At 41.9% G+C, this 18,599-nt stretch overlaps 1 protein-coding gene across 1 annotated transcript in view; it reads right to left on the minus strand.

Moving 5' to 3' along the window:
- The window catches only part of FNDC3B (fibronectin type III domain containing 3B), a 359,968-nt gene that overhangs the window by 86,173 nt on the left and 255,196 nt on the right, over nt 1-18,599 (minus strand). The window contains exons 12-14 of the mRNA XM_038417217.2: nt 9,877-10,001; nt 6,027-6,201; nt 4,887-4,973 (exon numbers count right to left, since the gene is read on the minus strand). Of these exons, the coding sequence (XP_038273145.1) occupies nt 4,887-4,973; nt 6,027-6,201; nt 9,877-10,001 (387 nt within the window). The remainder of the gene's footprint in view (nt 1-4,886; nt 4,974-6,026; nt 6,202-9,876; nt 10,002-18,599) is intronic.

The following is an 18,599-nucleotide window of genomic DNA, read 5'->3' on the forward strand; positions in this document are numbered from 1 at the left end:
GACAGAGCAGTACTGGGGAGCTCCAGCCAAGAAAAACCCCAGGCTGCTGGCCTAGCTACCAAGGGCCAGGCAGGTGCATAGGGCCGAAGGGGAAGCAGCCCAGGGACAATAGCAGGGCAAGGGGAGAGATGGAGGGCAGAGAGGCTGCTGCTACAGGGTCCCTGGGTCGGGACCCAGAGTAGCGGGTGGGCCTGAGTCCGCCCCTTCCCCCTTGTGCTACACCTGGCTGAAGAGGAGCGTGGCCTGATCCAGGCTGTGGCTGGTCCCTGCGACAAGGGGCTAGACTCGGAGGCTGCAGCTGGCTACTACAGCAGGTGCAGATTGTGGACTGCTGATAACACCAAACCCCTGGAAAGGGGTGAGACCGGAGCAGTGGGCACTGCTGGAGGGCAGAGTCCTGAAGTGGACATCACCGAGCAGGAAGCACCACGGGTCTGGATGCCAACAGACGGCGAGAGACAGATGGGAAACAACCGGCAGAGGGTGCTCTGCAACGGACAGAGCTAGTTCCCAGATGTGCCAGTGAGAGGCGCAGTGGTGGTGTGTCCTAACCCCGTCACGGGGATCGTCAGCTAATCTCCTGATAACTTCCCTTTCAATCATATCTTCCATCAAAGGACTTGGATTACAAAGATCCTCTCTGCTGAGGGTAAAAAGATGGATGGGTCTCCCTGCATAGCCAATTAATATTACCCCCTGCAGGTCAGATGGCAGTGAGGGGGTGTGTGTGTTACTAGAAACTGATGTAAGTTCTTGAACAGCTAGTCCTGAAATCCACAGGAGGAGAGGATATTCTTGACTTACCTCTCAGTGGAGCACGGGATTTGGTCCAAGAGCTAAATAGATGAACTGCTTAGTAATAGTAACCATAATATAATAAAATTTTAACAACTTTGTGGAAAGGAAAACACCAAAGAAGCCCATCACAACAGCACTTAACTTCAGAAAGGGTAACTATACAAAAATGAGGAAGATAGTTAAAGGGAAATTAAAAGGTACAATCCCAAAAGTGAAATGCCTGCAAGCTACATGGAAACTATTTAAAAACACCAGAGAGCCTCAAATTAAATGTACATCCCAAATTAAAAAACATAGTAAGACCACCAAAAAGGGGCCATCATTGCTAAACAGAGTAAAAGAGGCAATTAGAGGCAAAAAGGCATCCTTTTAAAAATTGGAAGTCAAATCCTACTGAGAAAAATAGAAAGGAGCATAAACTCTGGAAAGTCAAGTATAATTAGGCAGGCAAAAATTTTTTTGCTGTTTTTGCATCTTTTTGGCTAGCTGCTCTTCAAATACTTTTTGAAGTACATCAGAAGCAGGAAGCTGCTAAACAATCAGTGGAGCCACTGGACGAAAGAGGTACTAAAGGAGCACTCAAGGAAGATACGGCCATTGCGGAGAAACTAAATGATTCTTTGCACTGGTCTTCATTGCAGAGGATATGAGGGAGATTCCCAAAGCTGAGCCATTCTTTTTAGGTGACAAATCTGAGGAATTGTCCCCAGTTGCAGTATCATTAGAGGACATTTTGGAACAAATTGATAAATTAAACAGTAAAGTTCCCAGGACCAGATGGTATTTACCCAATGGAACTCAAATGTGAAATTGCAGAACTACTAACTGTGATGTGTAACCTATCATTTAAATCGTCTTCTGTACCAGATGACTGGAGGATAGCTAACGTGACGCCAATTTTTTAAAAAGGCTCCAGATGATGTGATCCTGGCAATTACAGGCCAGTTAGCCTAAGTTAAGTACCCGGCAAATTGGTTGAAAATACAGTAAAGAACAGAATTATAAGACACATAGATGAACACTATTTGTTGGGGAAGAGTCAACATGACTTTTGTAAAGGGAAATCATGCCTCACCAATCTATTAGAATTCTTTGAGGGGGTCAACAAATATGTGGACAAGGGTGATCCAGTGGATATAGTGTACTTAGACTTTCAGAAAGCCTTTGACTAGATCCTTCACCAAAGGTTCTTAGGCAAAGTAGGCAGTAATGGGATAAGAGGGAAGGTTCTCTCATGGATTGGTAACTGGTTAGAAGATAGGAAACGAAGGGTAAGAATAAATGGTCAGTTTTCAAAATGGAGAGAGGTAAATAGTGGTGTCCCCCAGGGATCTGTGCTGGGGATAGGGCTGTTCAACATATTCATAAATGTTCTGGGAAAAGGGATAAACAGTGAGGTGACAAAATTTGCAGATGATACAAAATCACTCAAGATAGTTATGTCCAAAGCAGACAGTGAAGAGTTACAAAGGGATCTCACAAAATTGGGCAACAAAATGGCAGATGAAATTCAATGTTGATAAATGCAAAGTAATGCACATTGGAAAACATAATCTCAACTATACATACAAAGTGATGGGGTCTCAATTAGGTGTTACCACTCAAGAAGAGTTTGTGGAATCATTGTGGCTAGTTCTCTGAAAACATCCCCTCAATGTGCAGCGGCAGTCAAAAAAGCTAACAATGTTAGGAACAATTAGGAAAGTGATAGATAATAAGACCGAAAATATCATAATCCCACTATATAAATCCATCGTACACCCACATCTTGAATATGGCATGCTGATCTGGATGGCCCATCTCAAAAAAGACAGATAAGGGCAACAAAAGTGTTTGGGGTATAGAACAGCTTCTGTATGAGGAGAAATTAAAAAAAACTGGGACTTATCAGCTTGAAAATGAGATGACTTAGAGGGGATATGATAGAGATCTATAAAATCTTAACTGGTGTGGAGAAAGTGAATAAGGAACTGTTTACTCTTTCATATAACAGAAGAACTAAGGGTCATCCAATTAATAGACAGCAAGTTTAAAACAAACAAAAGGAAATACTACTTCACAGAACACACAGTCAATCTGAGGAACTCGTTAACAGAGGATGTTGTGAAGGCCAAGACTACAACAGGGTTCAAAAAAAGAACTAGATAAGTTCATGGAGGATAGGTCCATCAATGGCTATTAGCCAGGATAGTCAGGGATGCAACGCTATGCTCTGAGTATCCCTAGCCTCCGCTTGCCAGAAGCTAGGAGTGGATGACAGGAGATGGATAGCTCAATGATTGCCTGTTCTATTCATTTCCTCTGAAGCACCTGGCACTGGCCACTGTCAGAAGACAGGATACTGAGCTAGATGGACCATTGATCTGACTGTTCTTATGTAAGACCTGCCCAGAGCTAAGTATGCTGCCCAGTCTGCTTACAAGGAAGGGACCAACATCAACATTTGTCTCAGACCCATCATGCAGTATTGGGTTGTGTTATCACTGCACTGTCAGTCCAGCCTTGAAAAGCCTAGTTTCAGTATAAAAGCAACTTGCTAAACTAAAGCTACAGGAAAAACTACAGCCATCCTTTTTACTTATCTAGGGACAAGCAGCAGCACAAACCATGGTAAACTCAAGAGCACAATATTATGGCAGTTCATCCACAGCATCCTGACTCTAAAGTTCATGTAATTTAATATTCTTATGTGACATTGAGAGATATTATTTAAACTTGTCTTTAATGCCTGAAGCAATCCTCTTCGTGCAAAACTTTTTGCTTCATCTTTGACACACTGACATTGTAGTGCATGTTCTTGAGATGAAAGAAATTTTACCCTCTTTTAAGTTTACAATATTCATACAAAAATTAAACGGGGCTGTCTTCAGATATTTACTCTGTAAAATAATGGTTATGTGCTGGAAGCCCAGTGGATATGAATTTTAGAGGTAATAGCCTCTTTCCACACAATATACAGTACTTGCAATAAAAAGTGCATGGAGTAATGCCACCTTGTGGAGAAATGATAAATTTACAGGCATGGGCTTTTCAAAGACCTGACAGCCTGGACTGTTATGTTAGCGAGCAGATATTTAACACTCTTCTTCCATAAAATCAGACCTAGTAATCTTGTGCATTTTTATTAGTAAATAACACTCAGCACTTGTATTGTGCTTGACGTCTTCAAAGTGCTGTATTAACGAGACAGACTTCTGAATTTTGTTACAAGTTAAAAGATATATTTTTATAAGAGTTATAAAAACATATCTTAGGGAGCACAATCACTAGAAGAAGAAAATATAGGACATTAAATATAAACTTGTTAGACAATCGGAAATTCACACTTAATAGATGGGAAAGCTTCATTTTCCATATGTTGGGTGAACCTGTCTCCTTGAGTGCTGGGAATGTCCCTGTTTTCAGGATCTGTTTCAGTGTTCCTGTCTGGTTTCCAAAAAGAGTGTTTCTCTGTCCCAGTTTCTATAACCAGGGCAGATTGGCCACCTGAGGGAGTTACCAACAGCTGAATGAAATGCACCACAAGGACCACTGGAGCCTTAAGTCATGCTGTTACATGTTGACACCTTGTCCTCGGAGGAGGTCTTCCAGCAGTACCCCTGCTGTACAAGCCCTTAACCCAGCACCTCCTCTATGTGCATAAAGTGAAACCTACAGGGTAATGACAGGTTTCAGAGTAGCAGCCATGTTAGTCTGTATTCGCAAAAAGAAAAGGAGTACTTGTGGCACCTTAGAGACTAACAAATTTATTAGAGCATAAGCTTTCGTGAGCTACAGCTCACTTCTTCGGATGCATTTGGTGGAAAAAAAACAAAAAACAAAAAAAAAAAACTGTGCGGTACAAAGGACTGTGTCCTCAAACAGTCTATGCAATTAACATGTTCCTGATGTAAAACATTTTAGCTATAACATTATCATCATTGGAAAAGAAGCCTGTCAAGGAAGGAGACACTTTTTCCACACCTATCAGGTTTTAATCAGAGGAAGGATTTGTGTTTGATAGCTTAGTTTTTCAGGGTTAAGGGGTTCTCATTGTGCAGATCGTTTCAAAATGCCCTGCAACAGAAAAAGGAAAGAAACAAACTTACTCTAAATTTGTATTGTGTGCTTCTTCTGAGATTTTTCACAGTACAGGTTAGCTCTTCTCCAGTGTACTTTGGGTGAAACACGCTATCCTAAAATTTGAATCAAGAACAAACCAAGTTTGTATATATCATCATCAGCATGTATAGATTACATTTGTATCATACAACACAACTATAATTCATCGTATCAGTATGGAGTCCAAAAGTTTCTCTTTTCTGTAATCTACCATTATCATGGTAATTATTTTCTAAAAGGGTAGAGTGCCTAATTGAGCTGAATCATGTGCCATTTTGCTATAAAACAATGTAAGAAAGCAATTTGGTTAACAGTTTAATATATTTAATAGAAATGCAAGTGACAGTCTATTCCAGAAAGCAAGTATCGTACATAGACGTAGGCAGAATGTGGCAGATTGAATTGTTTTAAGGATGAATTACTCCAAATCCTATGACTTTTTCCTTGTGGATTTCTAAGTGGGATTCTGCACGACTCTGCATTACAGACTTGTACCTGACTTTGCTAAGTCTACAAGGTCTGTGTTCTGATGCGAAGCAGAACTCTGTCATCTTAGTTATCCTTTCAGACGTGTGTGACTCAGACATGAACAGCTGCATAAGTCATACAACTCATGTATGTACACCTGCAAAATGTTGAGCACTCCACGAGATGTCTAGTGCCCCCATCTCCACCTGACTACAATGGGAGTTGAGGGCACTCAGCACTTCACAGGAGGGCTCAGGTCTTTTCAGGATCACACCCTTACTCAATGATAAACCGTTTCTAGTGAGTCACCAATGTAACAGAGCTGTTTTTTTAAATGGAATTAGGAACACAGAATTTATTTGAATAAAGAAAGGTTGAAAGAAGGTTTTCATTTTGGTGATGCACCCCAGGAAATATCCCCTAAATTCAGACACTGGCCTTTGCTTTGTATTTAGTATTTTATTTTTATTTTTTTTTTAAACTCATCCTTCTTTTGAGGAGATTTCAGTGAGATCTTGTACAGTAACTATGTAAATATTGGAACAGAAATGTTCTCAATAATACAGGGCATAGTCTCTTCAGTGGGGTTGCACCTGTACAAGTGAGAAGAGATTTGGTCCACGCTATTCACTTTATAATAATACTAACACAGAACTTACATTATCTTCCTCCTGAATTTCCAGGGTGTAGGAAATCACTTCTTCTGATGTACATCCTTCTGCCTTATTCCACTGCAATGTGATCCACGTGACACCTGCTCGAACCAATCTTGGTGCAGAAGGAGTCTGAGGAATATTACCTGATGTGTAGCACACCACTTCCTGGCTGTACCCACTGTACAGGAACAGAGAGAAGATATCACAATTTTTTTTCCAAACTGCACTGTTTGCATATATTGGTATAGAAATATATTGTTAGAACATATAGGCATATAAATTATATATAATCGCATACAAAAATATTACAGTAAAAGGACATTCAGACTGCAAAGTCAAGCGCTCAAAAGCTAGGGAATGCCAGAATTAAGAATACCTGTGCAACATTAATTCAGACCCCTTGCCCACATGCATAATAACACAATCTTTAAGGACATGTTCGCATGCATTTATTTCTACAGAACCTCTGGCTCATTCAGTGCACGAAGTAAGGATGGTGCTCTCTCAGTGAGCAGTTAGTCAATATTTGTTTTCTCCTCATTGTCCAGTGTGTTGCCCCTATGACATACTACACTCCATTCAAACCCCCACAGTAAACAGCGAATTATTAATTTCATCACAGATATTTTTATGGATCTCATCACCATCAGAGTGCTTCAAAAACATAAACTAATTTATCTCCCCTGTGAGGTAGGAAGGTATTATTAACCCCATTTTAAAAATGGGAACTGAAGCACAAGGGTGAATAAAGCTACAAGTGTCAAGTGTCCACTAATTTTGGGTTCAAAGCGCAGCTCCTATGTACTTCAGTGGGAGTTGTGAAGACTCAGCACTTCCGCAAATCTGGCCCCAGGTGACGCAATATAGGACCACAGAAAATCAGGAATGCACAGTTATTAGCCACCTATGAAATTCTGGTTTAAATAACTGACTGACTTAGCATCACATGGAAACTCTCTGGCAAAAGGCAGAGCTAGAATCCAATTCTCCAGAACAACATTTGACTGCCTTAATAATGAGACCAGGGTTCTCTTCTCGCATCCCCATGCTGAATTTGCTACACATCTTCCAACTTCTGCAACAAATGAGGCAGGGATCCTGCAGACAAAAGCCTCATTCACTACACAACCCTGATTCATCCCCAGGATATGGTCTATCCTCTGCAATGAATAAGTCAGGCATCGTGTGGAAAGTACAATGTGTGATGATGTAATTAAAGACCGTCTCATGCACAGGCAACCTTAGTTCTAGCATTTCTTAATTTTTGTGTGCTTGATTTTGCAATCTTAAGATTTTCTATTTTTGTGTGCTTTTTAAAAACTGAGAAAATTACAAACAAAAAAAAAAACAGAAATTTCTTTATGTGGTCCCATATTGACATAGTTCCTTAGCAGGGTTTGAACCTTTTGATTAAAATAGACCTCTGCCACTTGAGCTAACAGAATAACTGTGAGTAGTAGATGTCTGTTAACCTCTGGGTGGGCCAGCCATTAGAAGAGGATGAGATGCATACTGGGAGAGTAGGTTTCAGAGATATTTGCTGAGAACAGACTAATGTTAGTACTCAGGAAATGAGGGTTCTCTTTCTGATCTGGAGGGAAGTGTGTTCTGGTAAATACAAACCCTTCTGCGCCTGTCCCCTCTCATATATCCTTGACAAATCTGTCCCCTTGTTTTGCTGTCCCTCCAGCTTCTATTTCCCTCTTCTCTTGTTCCACTCCCCTTCTGCTCTTATCCCCACCAGCTTCTGTTCCATGGGTCTGTCCCCTGCTAGCCTGTTCCTCTCCAACCCCCTCTGTTCCTAACCCAGGTCTACACTACAGACCTATATTGGTACAACTACATTGCTCAAGGGTGTGAAAAATCCACACCCCCAAGTGATGTAGTTATATTGACCTAACCCTCCATGTACACAGTGCCACATCGACAGAAGAGCTTCTCCCATCAACATAGCTACCTCTTGGGGAGGGGGATTAACTACACCAATGGGAGCAGCTTTCCTGTTGGCATAGGAGTGTCTTCATTGAAGTGCTACAGATATGCTGCTGTAGCCCTGTACATGAAGATAATCCCTGAGTCAGGCTCCTTCCTTTTCTTCCATGCTACCTGGGTTCCAGCAAGGGGATCAGTTAGAGCATGGGAGAGACCGTCTATCTGCTCTCAGTTCCACAGCAGGCTCATGCTAAGGAACAACTGTAGGAATAGTCCTGCTTAGCCCCAGGATAGAGTATGCTCAGTAGGCTCTCAAGGGTTGAACAGAGCTCTGTCGGGGGTAGAACATGCTCAATGGAGATGGAATGTTTGGATAATTTTGCAATTAGCTTCTAACAAGTCTCCGTTGAGTAAGTGCGCATAGCTACTTCTAGACAATTATCGGTGGATTTTCACGGGGACAGCAAATGGCAATTCTCTGAGCCTCACCCCCTCCCTGCTAATTTTCAAGCCCTTGCTCCAAAGTATGAAGGCATTAGAGCTTCTCCACTAAAAGAGTTATAATAGAAAAGGACTGACCATGAATATAACTGCCCCAACCCTCGGCCCACTCCCATCTCAATAATGTGAGAAAAATTGGGTTTTGGAACATGTCCAGAAGATTAACAAATCTAGGCTCTGGCAAACCAGAGATGGGGAGGACGCATTCCAAAATTGAGCACCCTTCATGGACAATGCTCTGTTAGCAGTTCCCTCTCATTTATATTACACTTCTGCTGACAAGAGAGGGGGTGTTTCACAGAGAAAAGATGATCCCTCGGGGTATGTGCATAAGGGAATCCATGTGTAAACTGTTGAGAAATAAAGGCCAATGATTTGTAGAGGAAGAAGACATATACATTAACAGAGCTGCTTTATTAAACCATATAAGGCTAGGAACTGCATTTTCAGGACTTTTAGAATGGCAGAGTTTTCCTCAGAAAAACCCACATGTATCTCTCTGGGTATCTATTTTTTCCTTCATTCTTTTATTTCCCCGCTCAACTAAACATTCCAAGTCACGAAACAATGAAAAGGGACTAATTATTTTTAAAATAAGTATTTTTGTAAGCTTCAAAAATTATTTTAACTTCTTCAGTGAATATCCCCCTTCCTCCAATGAGTTTGTATGTGGCAGCTAAAATCCCCACACAGGAAAACAATTGTGTATACTCTGGCATTCTAGCTGTTGTAACTTCTTCTGTCCAATGGTTTCTAGCAGCTCCCTGATCTTGCAAAACCCATTAGCCAGAGCTTCCACCGATTCCCACAGTCCTGAACTTAACTCCAGGTGTGAGGGAATGGAGAATCAGGACCCACCTTGCTAAAATCCCCTTGAGCAGTGTTAGCCCACTCTGGCCCCTATGTGCTATTCCATTTGTTTTACTCTCCTGCTGGCTTAGCCACCTAAGGCTTGCCAAAGGAGGAAGTGAGTACAAACTTTGCTGTAGTGCTGAAAGAAGACAAAGGAACATCACTTTAAAAAAAAGTAGGATTATTTTCAAAATCTGTAACTCAACTTCCACAGGCTTGTTGCTTTTTTTGGTTCTCCAAGATCCTTAGTGGGAATTTTACATAACAGATGTGTGTTCTTTTGGTATAAGAAACAGGCCACAAAACATCCTTTAACACCTCCAAAGATCCTCCTCTTAGATCCATTTCATCAGTCTGAAAACTTCAAGTCAGTTCCCTGTGAGGTGAGTGAAAGTTCTCAGAGGATCTATTCTAAGAGCACTATTTGTAGAGTAATAAAACTTTAGCCATTTAATAGGGAGCCCAAAGGGGGAAAAAACTAGCAGCCTCTCAGTAGATACTGTCATTTAGAGTTGTCTTTTGAATGCCTTTGCCACAGCAGAGATAACATCGATAAGAAGTAACTTACCTAGTGCCTATGTCATTCTGAGCTGCTAATCTGAAGGTGTAGCCCACAGCTGGACAAAGCTTAGTTAATTTGCAGTGCTTTTGGCTCCCGAAGTAACATTCTCTGAAACCACTGTTTCTTTTTCCCTAGAAAGAAAATGATCCATAATTGTTTCTTCTTTAAACAAACCTAATGAAATGAATCCAGACATATTTTATTTATCATTTTATCGCTTACTTTCTTAAATGACCAATTATGGACATTAGGGTTAAACACCTTTGCACAAATTAGCACCAGCAATATTAAAGCGGTCTAAACAATTTAAGCCATGGCAGCTTCATTTTAAATAAGTTTCTAGTGTGTGTCATATTCAGTCTGTAATCAGATTCCCACAGGGCTTCAGTCTTACTCTTGTGACACAGCTCTTCCAGTTCTGTCGCGTCACTTATAGCGAAACCATCTACTTCAGTAACTCTTCCATTTATCCTATTTATGAATCAAAATCAGTATGAAGACAAACCCAATTGAGGATGAGATTTTCCCACAAGTCGGTGCCACCTCTCAGCCTGGCCAAAGAACTACACAGAGCATGCAGCTACCAGTCCTTGTAGATGCTACCTTCTGACCTCAACTACAATTTTAATCCCCATTCTAGCTCCTAATTTTTCCCCACAAGGGAGCTCTCACTCCTCATGTTCTAGAACAGAAGTGGACAAACTACTGCCCGCCGGCCCGTCCTGCCTGGCTCTTGAGCTCCCAGCTGGGGAGGCTAGCCTCCAGCCCCTCCCCTGTTGTCCCCATCCCCTGCAGCCTCAGTTCGCCATCCAGCTAGCACTCTGGGTGGCGGGGCTGCGAGCTCCTGCTGGGCAGCGCCACTGCATGGCTGGCTCCGGCCAGGCAGTGCGGCTGCCAGTCCTGCTGCTCTGAGCAGCATGGTAAGAGAACAGGGAGCAAGGGGGTTGGACAAAAGGGATGGGGCAGAGGTTTGGGGGGCGGTCAGGGGACAGGGTGGGTTGGATAGGTGCAGGAGTCCCGGGAGGCCGGAAGTGTGGATAGGGGTCGGAGCAGTCAGGGGACAGGGAGCGGGGGGGAATTGGATTGGATAGGGAGTGGGGTCCCGGGAGGGGGCACTCAGAGGACAAGGAGCAGGGGGAGTTGGATGGGTGGGAGGTTCTGAGGGGGGCAGTCAGGGGGCGGGAAGTGGAAGGAGGTGGATAGGGGGCGGTGGCCAGGCTGTTCGGGGAGGCACAGCCTTCCCTACCCGGCCCTCCATACAGTTTCGGAACCCTGATGTGGACCTCAGGCCAAAAAGTTTGCCCACCCCTGGTCTAGAAGGTGCAACATATGAGCAATATTCTACAGAGGGTCTGACCTTTGGCTCAACAGCACAAAGCACTCTTTACTGCCACCCTAAAGGCGCAGCTAAGGTTTCACCCATCAGAGAGGAATATTTGGGTGGTGCAAAGCTGATACAGCCAGCTCCCTTTAGAATAAGTGGCATGCCATGGATAGGAAGGGTGTTTATTAGGGATGGGAGAGGTGACGCAAGGCAGACAACATACTCAGCTGTTACAGTGCCTAGCTGCTGGAGGTATAATTTAGAGCACCTTTGAAGCTGCTCTAAGTAATGCTGGGAGCCATTTCAGGCCTCAACCTACCCAGGCTTAGAGGAACAGCAAAGGGGCATAAGAGATCCTTTTCCCCCCCACGTCTTCCCTTAGCTGCATCAAGGGTAAACTCAGTGCAACTAAGGATTGAGTCTGTGGTTTCCAGAAGCCTTTCCCTCCCCCATCCCCTTTTTAATGAATAATTCCGAATCCAATCCCACTCTTTAAATATTTCATTCAGTGAAAGAACTGAGCTCAGCTTTACACAAATATATTTCCTCGATATCCTGGACTTTCCTATTGTAAGCAACTTTGTTTGCACATCTGGTAACAATCTCCTTGGAAATCATTTAGGTTTTGAATTTAAAGGGGATCTGAAAAAGAGACTGCTTAAACCTCAAATAATGTGATTGGTCTGTATGCAGTAGCTTTGAGAGGACTTTTAGCTCTTCAGTCTATGAAATATTAACGTAAAATTCATTGAGAATAAGGTTCTGAAGCAGCAGAACACGAGAACAGAGCACAGTCTCCTCTCCCAGGGAGAGAACAGTCATGCTATTGCCCTAAAATTGACCCACGAGCAAACGTAATCCTAGTCTCTGCAATCTCTTCTAATGTGAAAGTCCCATTATACAGCTAGTTATTTTTGTCACCCTTCTCCGGGCCTTTTTAACTTTGTCTTCTATCTGGGTAAAATTCACACTGTGCGGAGGGCCAATACAAGACCTGTGTGTTTCATGTACTGAATGCTGGGTAATAACATGAGCGGCCTCCATGTTTCTAAAATTAAACTGGCTCTTTATTGAAGAGAACTATTTACAGAGATGCTGCAACTGCACCAAGCAAGCAAGCCACCTGCAAACAGACTGACCTCCCGGTGCTTCCTCAAAACTCTTCCTTCCTACATCCTGTGTTCCCCTTCCTCCAAGTGCCATGCAGGCTGCACCACTAAATCCTAGTTTGAGAGTTTCAATGACACCTAAGTGGTGAATAAATCTTCTGCTGCCCCCTCGGCAAAGGGGAGAATTTCACTCTTTCCTTCAGACTGCAACATGGAGAAAAAAGCATAAGAGACGGAAAGGACCAGAAAAGAAATTTCTTCCCCAGGCACAAAGCCTGAATAGATGAGTTTGGTGCAGGGGCTTCTCATGAAATCCTCCCCGCAGCAAGCCAAAGCAGTAGAAGGTGTGAATGGCTGCTGTCTCGAGCTGCAGCTTCATTAGCCCTTCCCCCCATTCCTTCCCCAGCCCAAGATTCAATCACTTGTCAGATTTCAGTGTAGCAGCCCTGTTAGTCTGTATCCGCAAAAAGAACAGGAGTACTTGTGGCACCTTAGAGACTAACAAATTTATTTGAGCATAAGCTTTCGTGAGCTACAGCTCACTTCATCGGATGCATTCATTGGAGTGTAGCCCATGCAGGGTGCTCACATCAGTGTATTGGTGGAGCTTAAGCCTCTGGTACACTGGTGAGTGATACATAGAGTTCCCCAAATTGTGCCTCCCTCCCCCACACAATGAAATTCCATCAAATGAATGATGGACTTGTCTACATTGGCAAGCTTCTGTGCAGTAAAGCAGCTTTTTGCACTCAAACTGCAGACGTGTACACGCTGCCAAGCCACTTTGTGCACAGAAACTCCTCAGGTGCAGCGCTGCAAAAAACCCACCTCAATGAGAGTCATAAGGCTATTTGCTCAGAGGCTCCAGTGCTCTATTGCCAGTATAGACACTTGATTGCTTTCTGCGATGTATTTGGCCTCCGGAGCTGTCCCATAATAGTGACCACTCTGTTCATTGTTTTGAACTCGGCTGCCCTTCCCCTTTCAAAGCACCATTTCTGATGGCCCTTGCATGCTGTGCTGATCTGCTCCGGGGCACAAAGCAACCCGTTAATGTAGAATGCTCCTGCTGTGGAACACAGAGGCGCACCAGTGTGTGTGAGTGAGTGACAGATTGCTGTGCAGAGAGCCAGGGAGGGGGGCTGATTCCAGGTTTCCCCTCCCCCTGCCTCAGGACTAGTTGCTTCCTGCCACTGTCTGAACTTATAAGACAGCATGCTGACACACACTCTCTGTCCCTCAAAACACACTGTCTCTCTCCCCACCTCCATAAACACACACACTCTTCCCCCCCCCTTCAATTGAAAAGCAGCTGGCAGTGTGGTAGGATGCCCATGGAACAATGGGACTGGGAAACCTGCATCATGTGATGCTGTGCCTGCCCCATGAAGCATTGCAAAGCCTTCCCAAAGCATCCTGCAGCCAGTTGCACTGTGGGATAGCTATCACAATGCACTGCTGTCTTTGCCAATGTGAATGTTCTCCAGCATCACAAGCAGCAAAAGCGGTTTAAGTCCAGCATTTTAATAGAAGTGGTATAACTTGTGGCGCAGAAACTTGCCAGTGTAGACATACCCTATGTCTAGACCCTATGTCTGCAGTTGTGGAAGAAGGGCCAGGATCTTCCCCTGGAGGGAGTGGGACCTGTAATTTTGTTAGCATTGGAGTGTTCTGTCCAAGGATTCTACAAACTGATAACACTTCTGTAACTATTGAACCAAACTACCTGCAAGGATCATTTACATACTGTAGTCACCTGAAAGAAACAAAATGGCTGCACATATTAACTTTGCACAAAACGTTAAAAGCAACCAATTTATTCCCAGAAAGATGTTTGCAGACCTCAAATGGGCACAATCACAGAAAGATGATTCCAAGAGCATCTTTCATATACTTTAGGTGACTGCATTTCCATAGCAATGATAATGGACCCAGTTCTCCACTCCTTGCTCATGTACCATGTGGCAGTCAAACACTTCTATTTTGATCGGGTAGCACTTTGCACTCATCTGGCACATATACACACTATATGCATTATGCACGGTGCAGTGACCTGAAGAATCAGGCTCTGTTTTGTAACGGCTACAGAAGCACATGAAAGGGCCTATGTCACAACTCTGAACTTCTAGTTCCTGAGAACGCCCCAAGGAGAGTGTAGCACATCTAGAAAGTATGTGTATAAAAGCTCAGAACAATCATGCAGACCTCCTGTGATGCACAGAACTTGAGAGTCACATGAGTGATGTTCAACACATTGACAAACAGCCCTATCTTACTTTTAGTCATAAAGTACCATTCACCATTTGCTCAAGAACTCAGTTTAGTGCACAATCTATTAAGACATTTCCCAGCTGCCCTTGTTGTAATTCTGCTACACAGCTCAGCTAAATTAAGGAAACAACACTTTAGGATTTCAGAGTAGCAGCCGTGTTAGTCTGTATCCGCAAAAAGAAAAGGAGTGCTTGTGGCACCTTAGAGACTAACAAATTTATTTGAGCATAAGCTTTCATGAGCTACAGCTCACTTTATCGGATGCATACAGTGGAAAATATAGTGGGGAGATTTTATATATACAGAGAACATGAAACAATGGGTGTTACCATACAGACTGTAACAAGAGTGATCAGGAAAGGTAAGGTTTCAGAGTAGCAGCCGTGTTAGTCTGTATTTGCAAAAAGAAAAGGAGTACTTGTGGCACCTTAGAGACTAACAAATTTACTTGAGCATAAGCTTTCGTGAGCTACAGCTCACTTCATCGGATGCATGCCTAAGTTAATTGTATCCAGTTTGCAAATTAATTCCAGTTCAGGATTTGTGACTCTTATCTAAACTGATGCTTATTTAAAAGATACTTATAGCTAGAAGTAGTTTATGACAAATTAAAATCAGTTGACAAACACAGTTATTGGATAGAAAACATAGATTCATAGATACTAAGGTCAGAAGGGACCATTCTGATCATCTAGTCCAACCTCCTGCACAGCGCAGGCCACAGAATCTCACCCACCCACTCCTATGAAAAACCTCACCTATGTCTGAGCTATTGAAGTCCTTAAATCATGGTTCAAAGACTTCAAGGAGCAGAGAAGCCTCCTCAAGTTAACCATGCCCCATGCTACAGAGGTTAAATCAACCTAATCCCTGGTGTAGACAGTGCCAGGTCAACAGAAGAATTCTTCTATTTATCCAATTCTAGCTATCACCTCTCAGATACATGGATTACCAACAGCAATAGGAGAACCCCTCCCATTAGTGTAGTAAGGGCCTACACTGAAGCGCTATGACCAGAATGTGCGGACTGCACATTCAAATTAATGGTCCTCTGTATTAATTTGAATTTACAGTCACATTTGTTTGACTATACATTAACAATTAATGCTCTGCTTCCTTGCTTTTATAAATACAGGGGATAAAGGGAAAACAACTATATTAATGCAACATTAAGACTTAAAACACACACATCAGTCAATTAAAATATTCCCACAGTAACTAACTTCGCATCCTTGCATAAACCTAACATTTTTTGTACTTCATATAGTTAATTTGCCTTAACGTAATATTTTTGCAATGTAGCATAATTAGAAGCATAAAACTTTTCAATTTACTGGCTTCTTATTCATTTAAGTATCACCCATAACATTGCTTTAAGAATTTAAGAAGAGGTAGATAATTTTTTTTTAAATCTACATTCTGGCTTTATTTAAAAATACAATGCAATGTTTTTGTAGCAGAGTTTGTCTCTAATGTTTTTATTAAATTAGCAGTAAGAGCCAGGGGTATCGCTGATTTTTGACTTATTACCTTATACATCTTATTTCAGGAACTTCAAATATTTAGCCCTTAACATTTGTAATCAGTAAGTTACCAAGTGTTAGTGGAAATACTGTTCTGCAACCTTGACGTTGTGCTAATACTGTACACACATTTAAAAAGGCTATCACAGTGAAGGCATGCTACTTTAACAAGTTAAATTACAGTGGTGGCTTTAATGTGAACATAAATTAATACATGTTAAAAGCAGTGAGCCTTATATACACTAGTCTTTTCAAATATGCTAGCATGCGTTAGTTAAAACATGCCAACATTGCACCTTTAAATCCTAATCCAGACAAGTCCCATATCTCGTTGTGATTTAGTCTACCTTTGTTGCTTCAGAGGGCCAGTCAGTTTGGTATAATCAGTACAACTTCTAGAGCAGTCAAAAGCTGGGGAAAATGGCTTTACATTCCAGTGCTCTCTTATATAATTAATAATAACAGTCATAATAATATATGCTTATGTTTATACACACACATCCCTTAATATCCCACTTAGATTAGCAATAATACAATATTTACAAACTCAAAGAGGATGCCCTTACTAAAAGTCTGGAGCTATGCTGTTGCTCCTTTGAAGCTGGAGATTTTGTTGGATTGTTTCCAATTTCCAAATACTCAAGGTACTGCAAGAAAACTAGAAAGAGTACTGTGCCAGCAAACCAGAGTTCTGCTTCTCAGAGGGTCGCAAGGTAAGATTGCAACTTCTCCTTCTGAGCTCTGATAGCTCAAAACAATATCTTTAAGCAGATCTTACATCTGTGGCTTTCTTTATAGCGAAACAGGTCCCACTCATAACTGTCCACATTGAACATCTCTTTTTCAACTCTTGAAGCTTCTGGATCACATTCTGATTTCCTACATACAGTAGAGAACATTTTAAACACTAGGCCCACTAAGGCTTAATACTGTACTAAAAATTATAACAGAAAACCTAATAAACTATAAAATCTTGGAGAAAGAATGGTAGGTGATGCTTCGCAGTTCAGGGGCAGCATGTCTCAGTATCTAGGTTATGCAAAATCTATCCACCACACCCACTGTATTAACAAAAAAAAAAAAAAAAGGAGTACTTGTGGCACCTTAGCAACTAACAAAATAGCTCACCTTTCCTGGTCACTCGTTACAGTCTGTATGGTAACACCCATTGTTTCATGTTCTCTGTGTATATAAAATCTCCCCACTGTATTTTCCACAGTATGCATCCGATGAAGTGAGCTGTAGCTCATGAAAGCTTATGCTCAAATAAATGTGTTAGTCTCTAAGGCGCCACAAGTACTCCTTTTCTTTTTGCGGATACAGACTTACATTGTTGCTGCTCTGAAACCTGTATTAACAAAGTTCAAGTTAGTAAGTGCCAGGTTATTAAGAGAAGGTCTTCTTTTTAAGAAACACACTTCTGCAGACTCAGATCCTTTTAATGATGATTTTATTGTACAACCCTTTAAAAACTTTCCTGATTCTACTACATTTGATGTATTTGCATCAGTGGTTTTTGTTCCTCTTCTTTTTGTTTGAACCTCAAGTTTATTTGATCATTTTTCTTTGATTATTGGTTCATAATGATTATTTATCTGGCAGACAAATGCGGATTTGAATGAAAATTCTGCCTTTTGCTCCCCTCACTAAAAAAACCTCTTGTAGATTGGAGTGAGCGAATGATGAGTGGATTAATTAAGACATACAGTAAGGGGAGTCCTGGCTGAAAATGAAGCAGTCATGGGTGGTTCTGACATAGCAGTATAAATGGTAATTTCTGAATTAGGAGCAAAGCGTCATCTCCAAAGAATTCCAGCATATTATATCATGCAACTATAATTTTCATAAAGTTTGGTCAAACCTTTGCAATTGTGCAATCTCTTCCCCAACCTCCCCTTCCTCCCCGCCCCCAAAAACCCTCAGCATACAGTAGATGACAATGTTCAACTTTATAACAACATAAATCTGTTAACATATAATTTGCTGGCAGAGCTGGTATTGCACATGATGATGACCTAGTCCACGTTTATTGGTATTTACAATTACTCAGACTGTGTAGCATTTCAGATTCTATTGGCACTAATTGGAGAGGCTGGCTGATATTTCTAATGATCCTGGCATTAACAGCCTGGAAAAAGTCCTTTTTTGAGAGTTATGAAAGCTTTAATGCTGGCACAATTTTGGAGAACAACAGACAAGCTGGCACTGGCTGCTGGTCAGGAGTCTTACAATACTCCCAGAACCCCACCTCTTATCCTTCAAATATTTAGCTTCCAAGTTTTAATCTTATAAAGTTTCATAAATTGCTTTCCACACACCTCATCATTTCCTCAAACACATCGCTTCAGAGGGAGGAAAGACATGCCCTGTCACCTGTTCACTACTACTTCTTTCTCCAGTCCTAAATTCCAGGATGCCCAATTCCACTCCTGATCTTTCCAATAGCAAATATCTGCTGCAGTGAGAGTCAAGGCCTGTTCCATGAAACTGGAACAACGCAGT

Source organism: Dermochelys coriacea, chromosome 9 (genome assembly GCF_009764565.3).
Source record: "Dermochelys coriacea isolate rDerCor1 chromosome 9, rDerCor1.pri.v4, whole genome shotgun sequence".
NCBI classification, from domain to species: Eukaryota; Metazoa; Chordata; order Testudines; family Dermochelyidae; genus Dermochelys; species Dermochelys coriacea.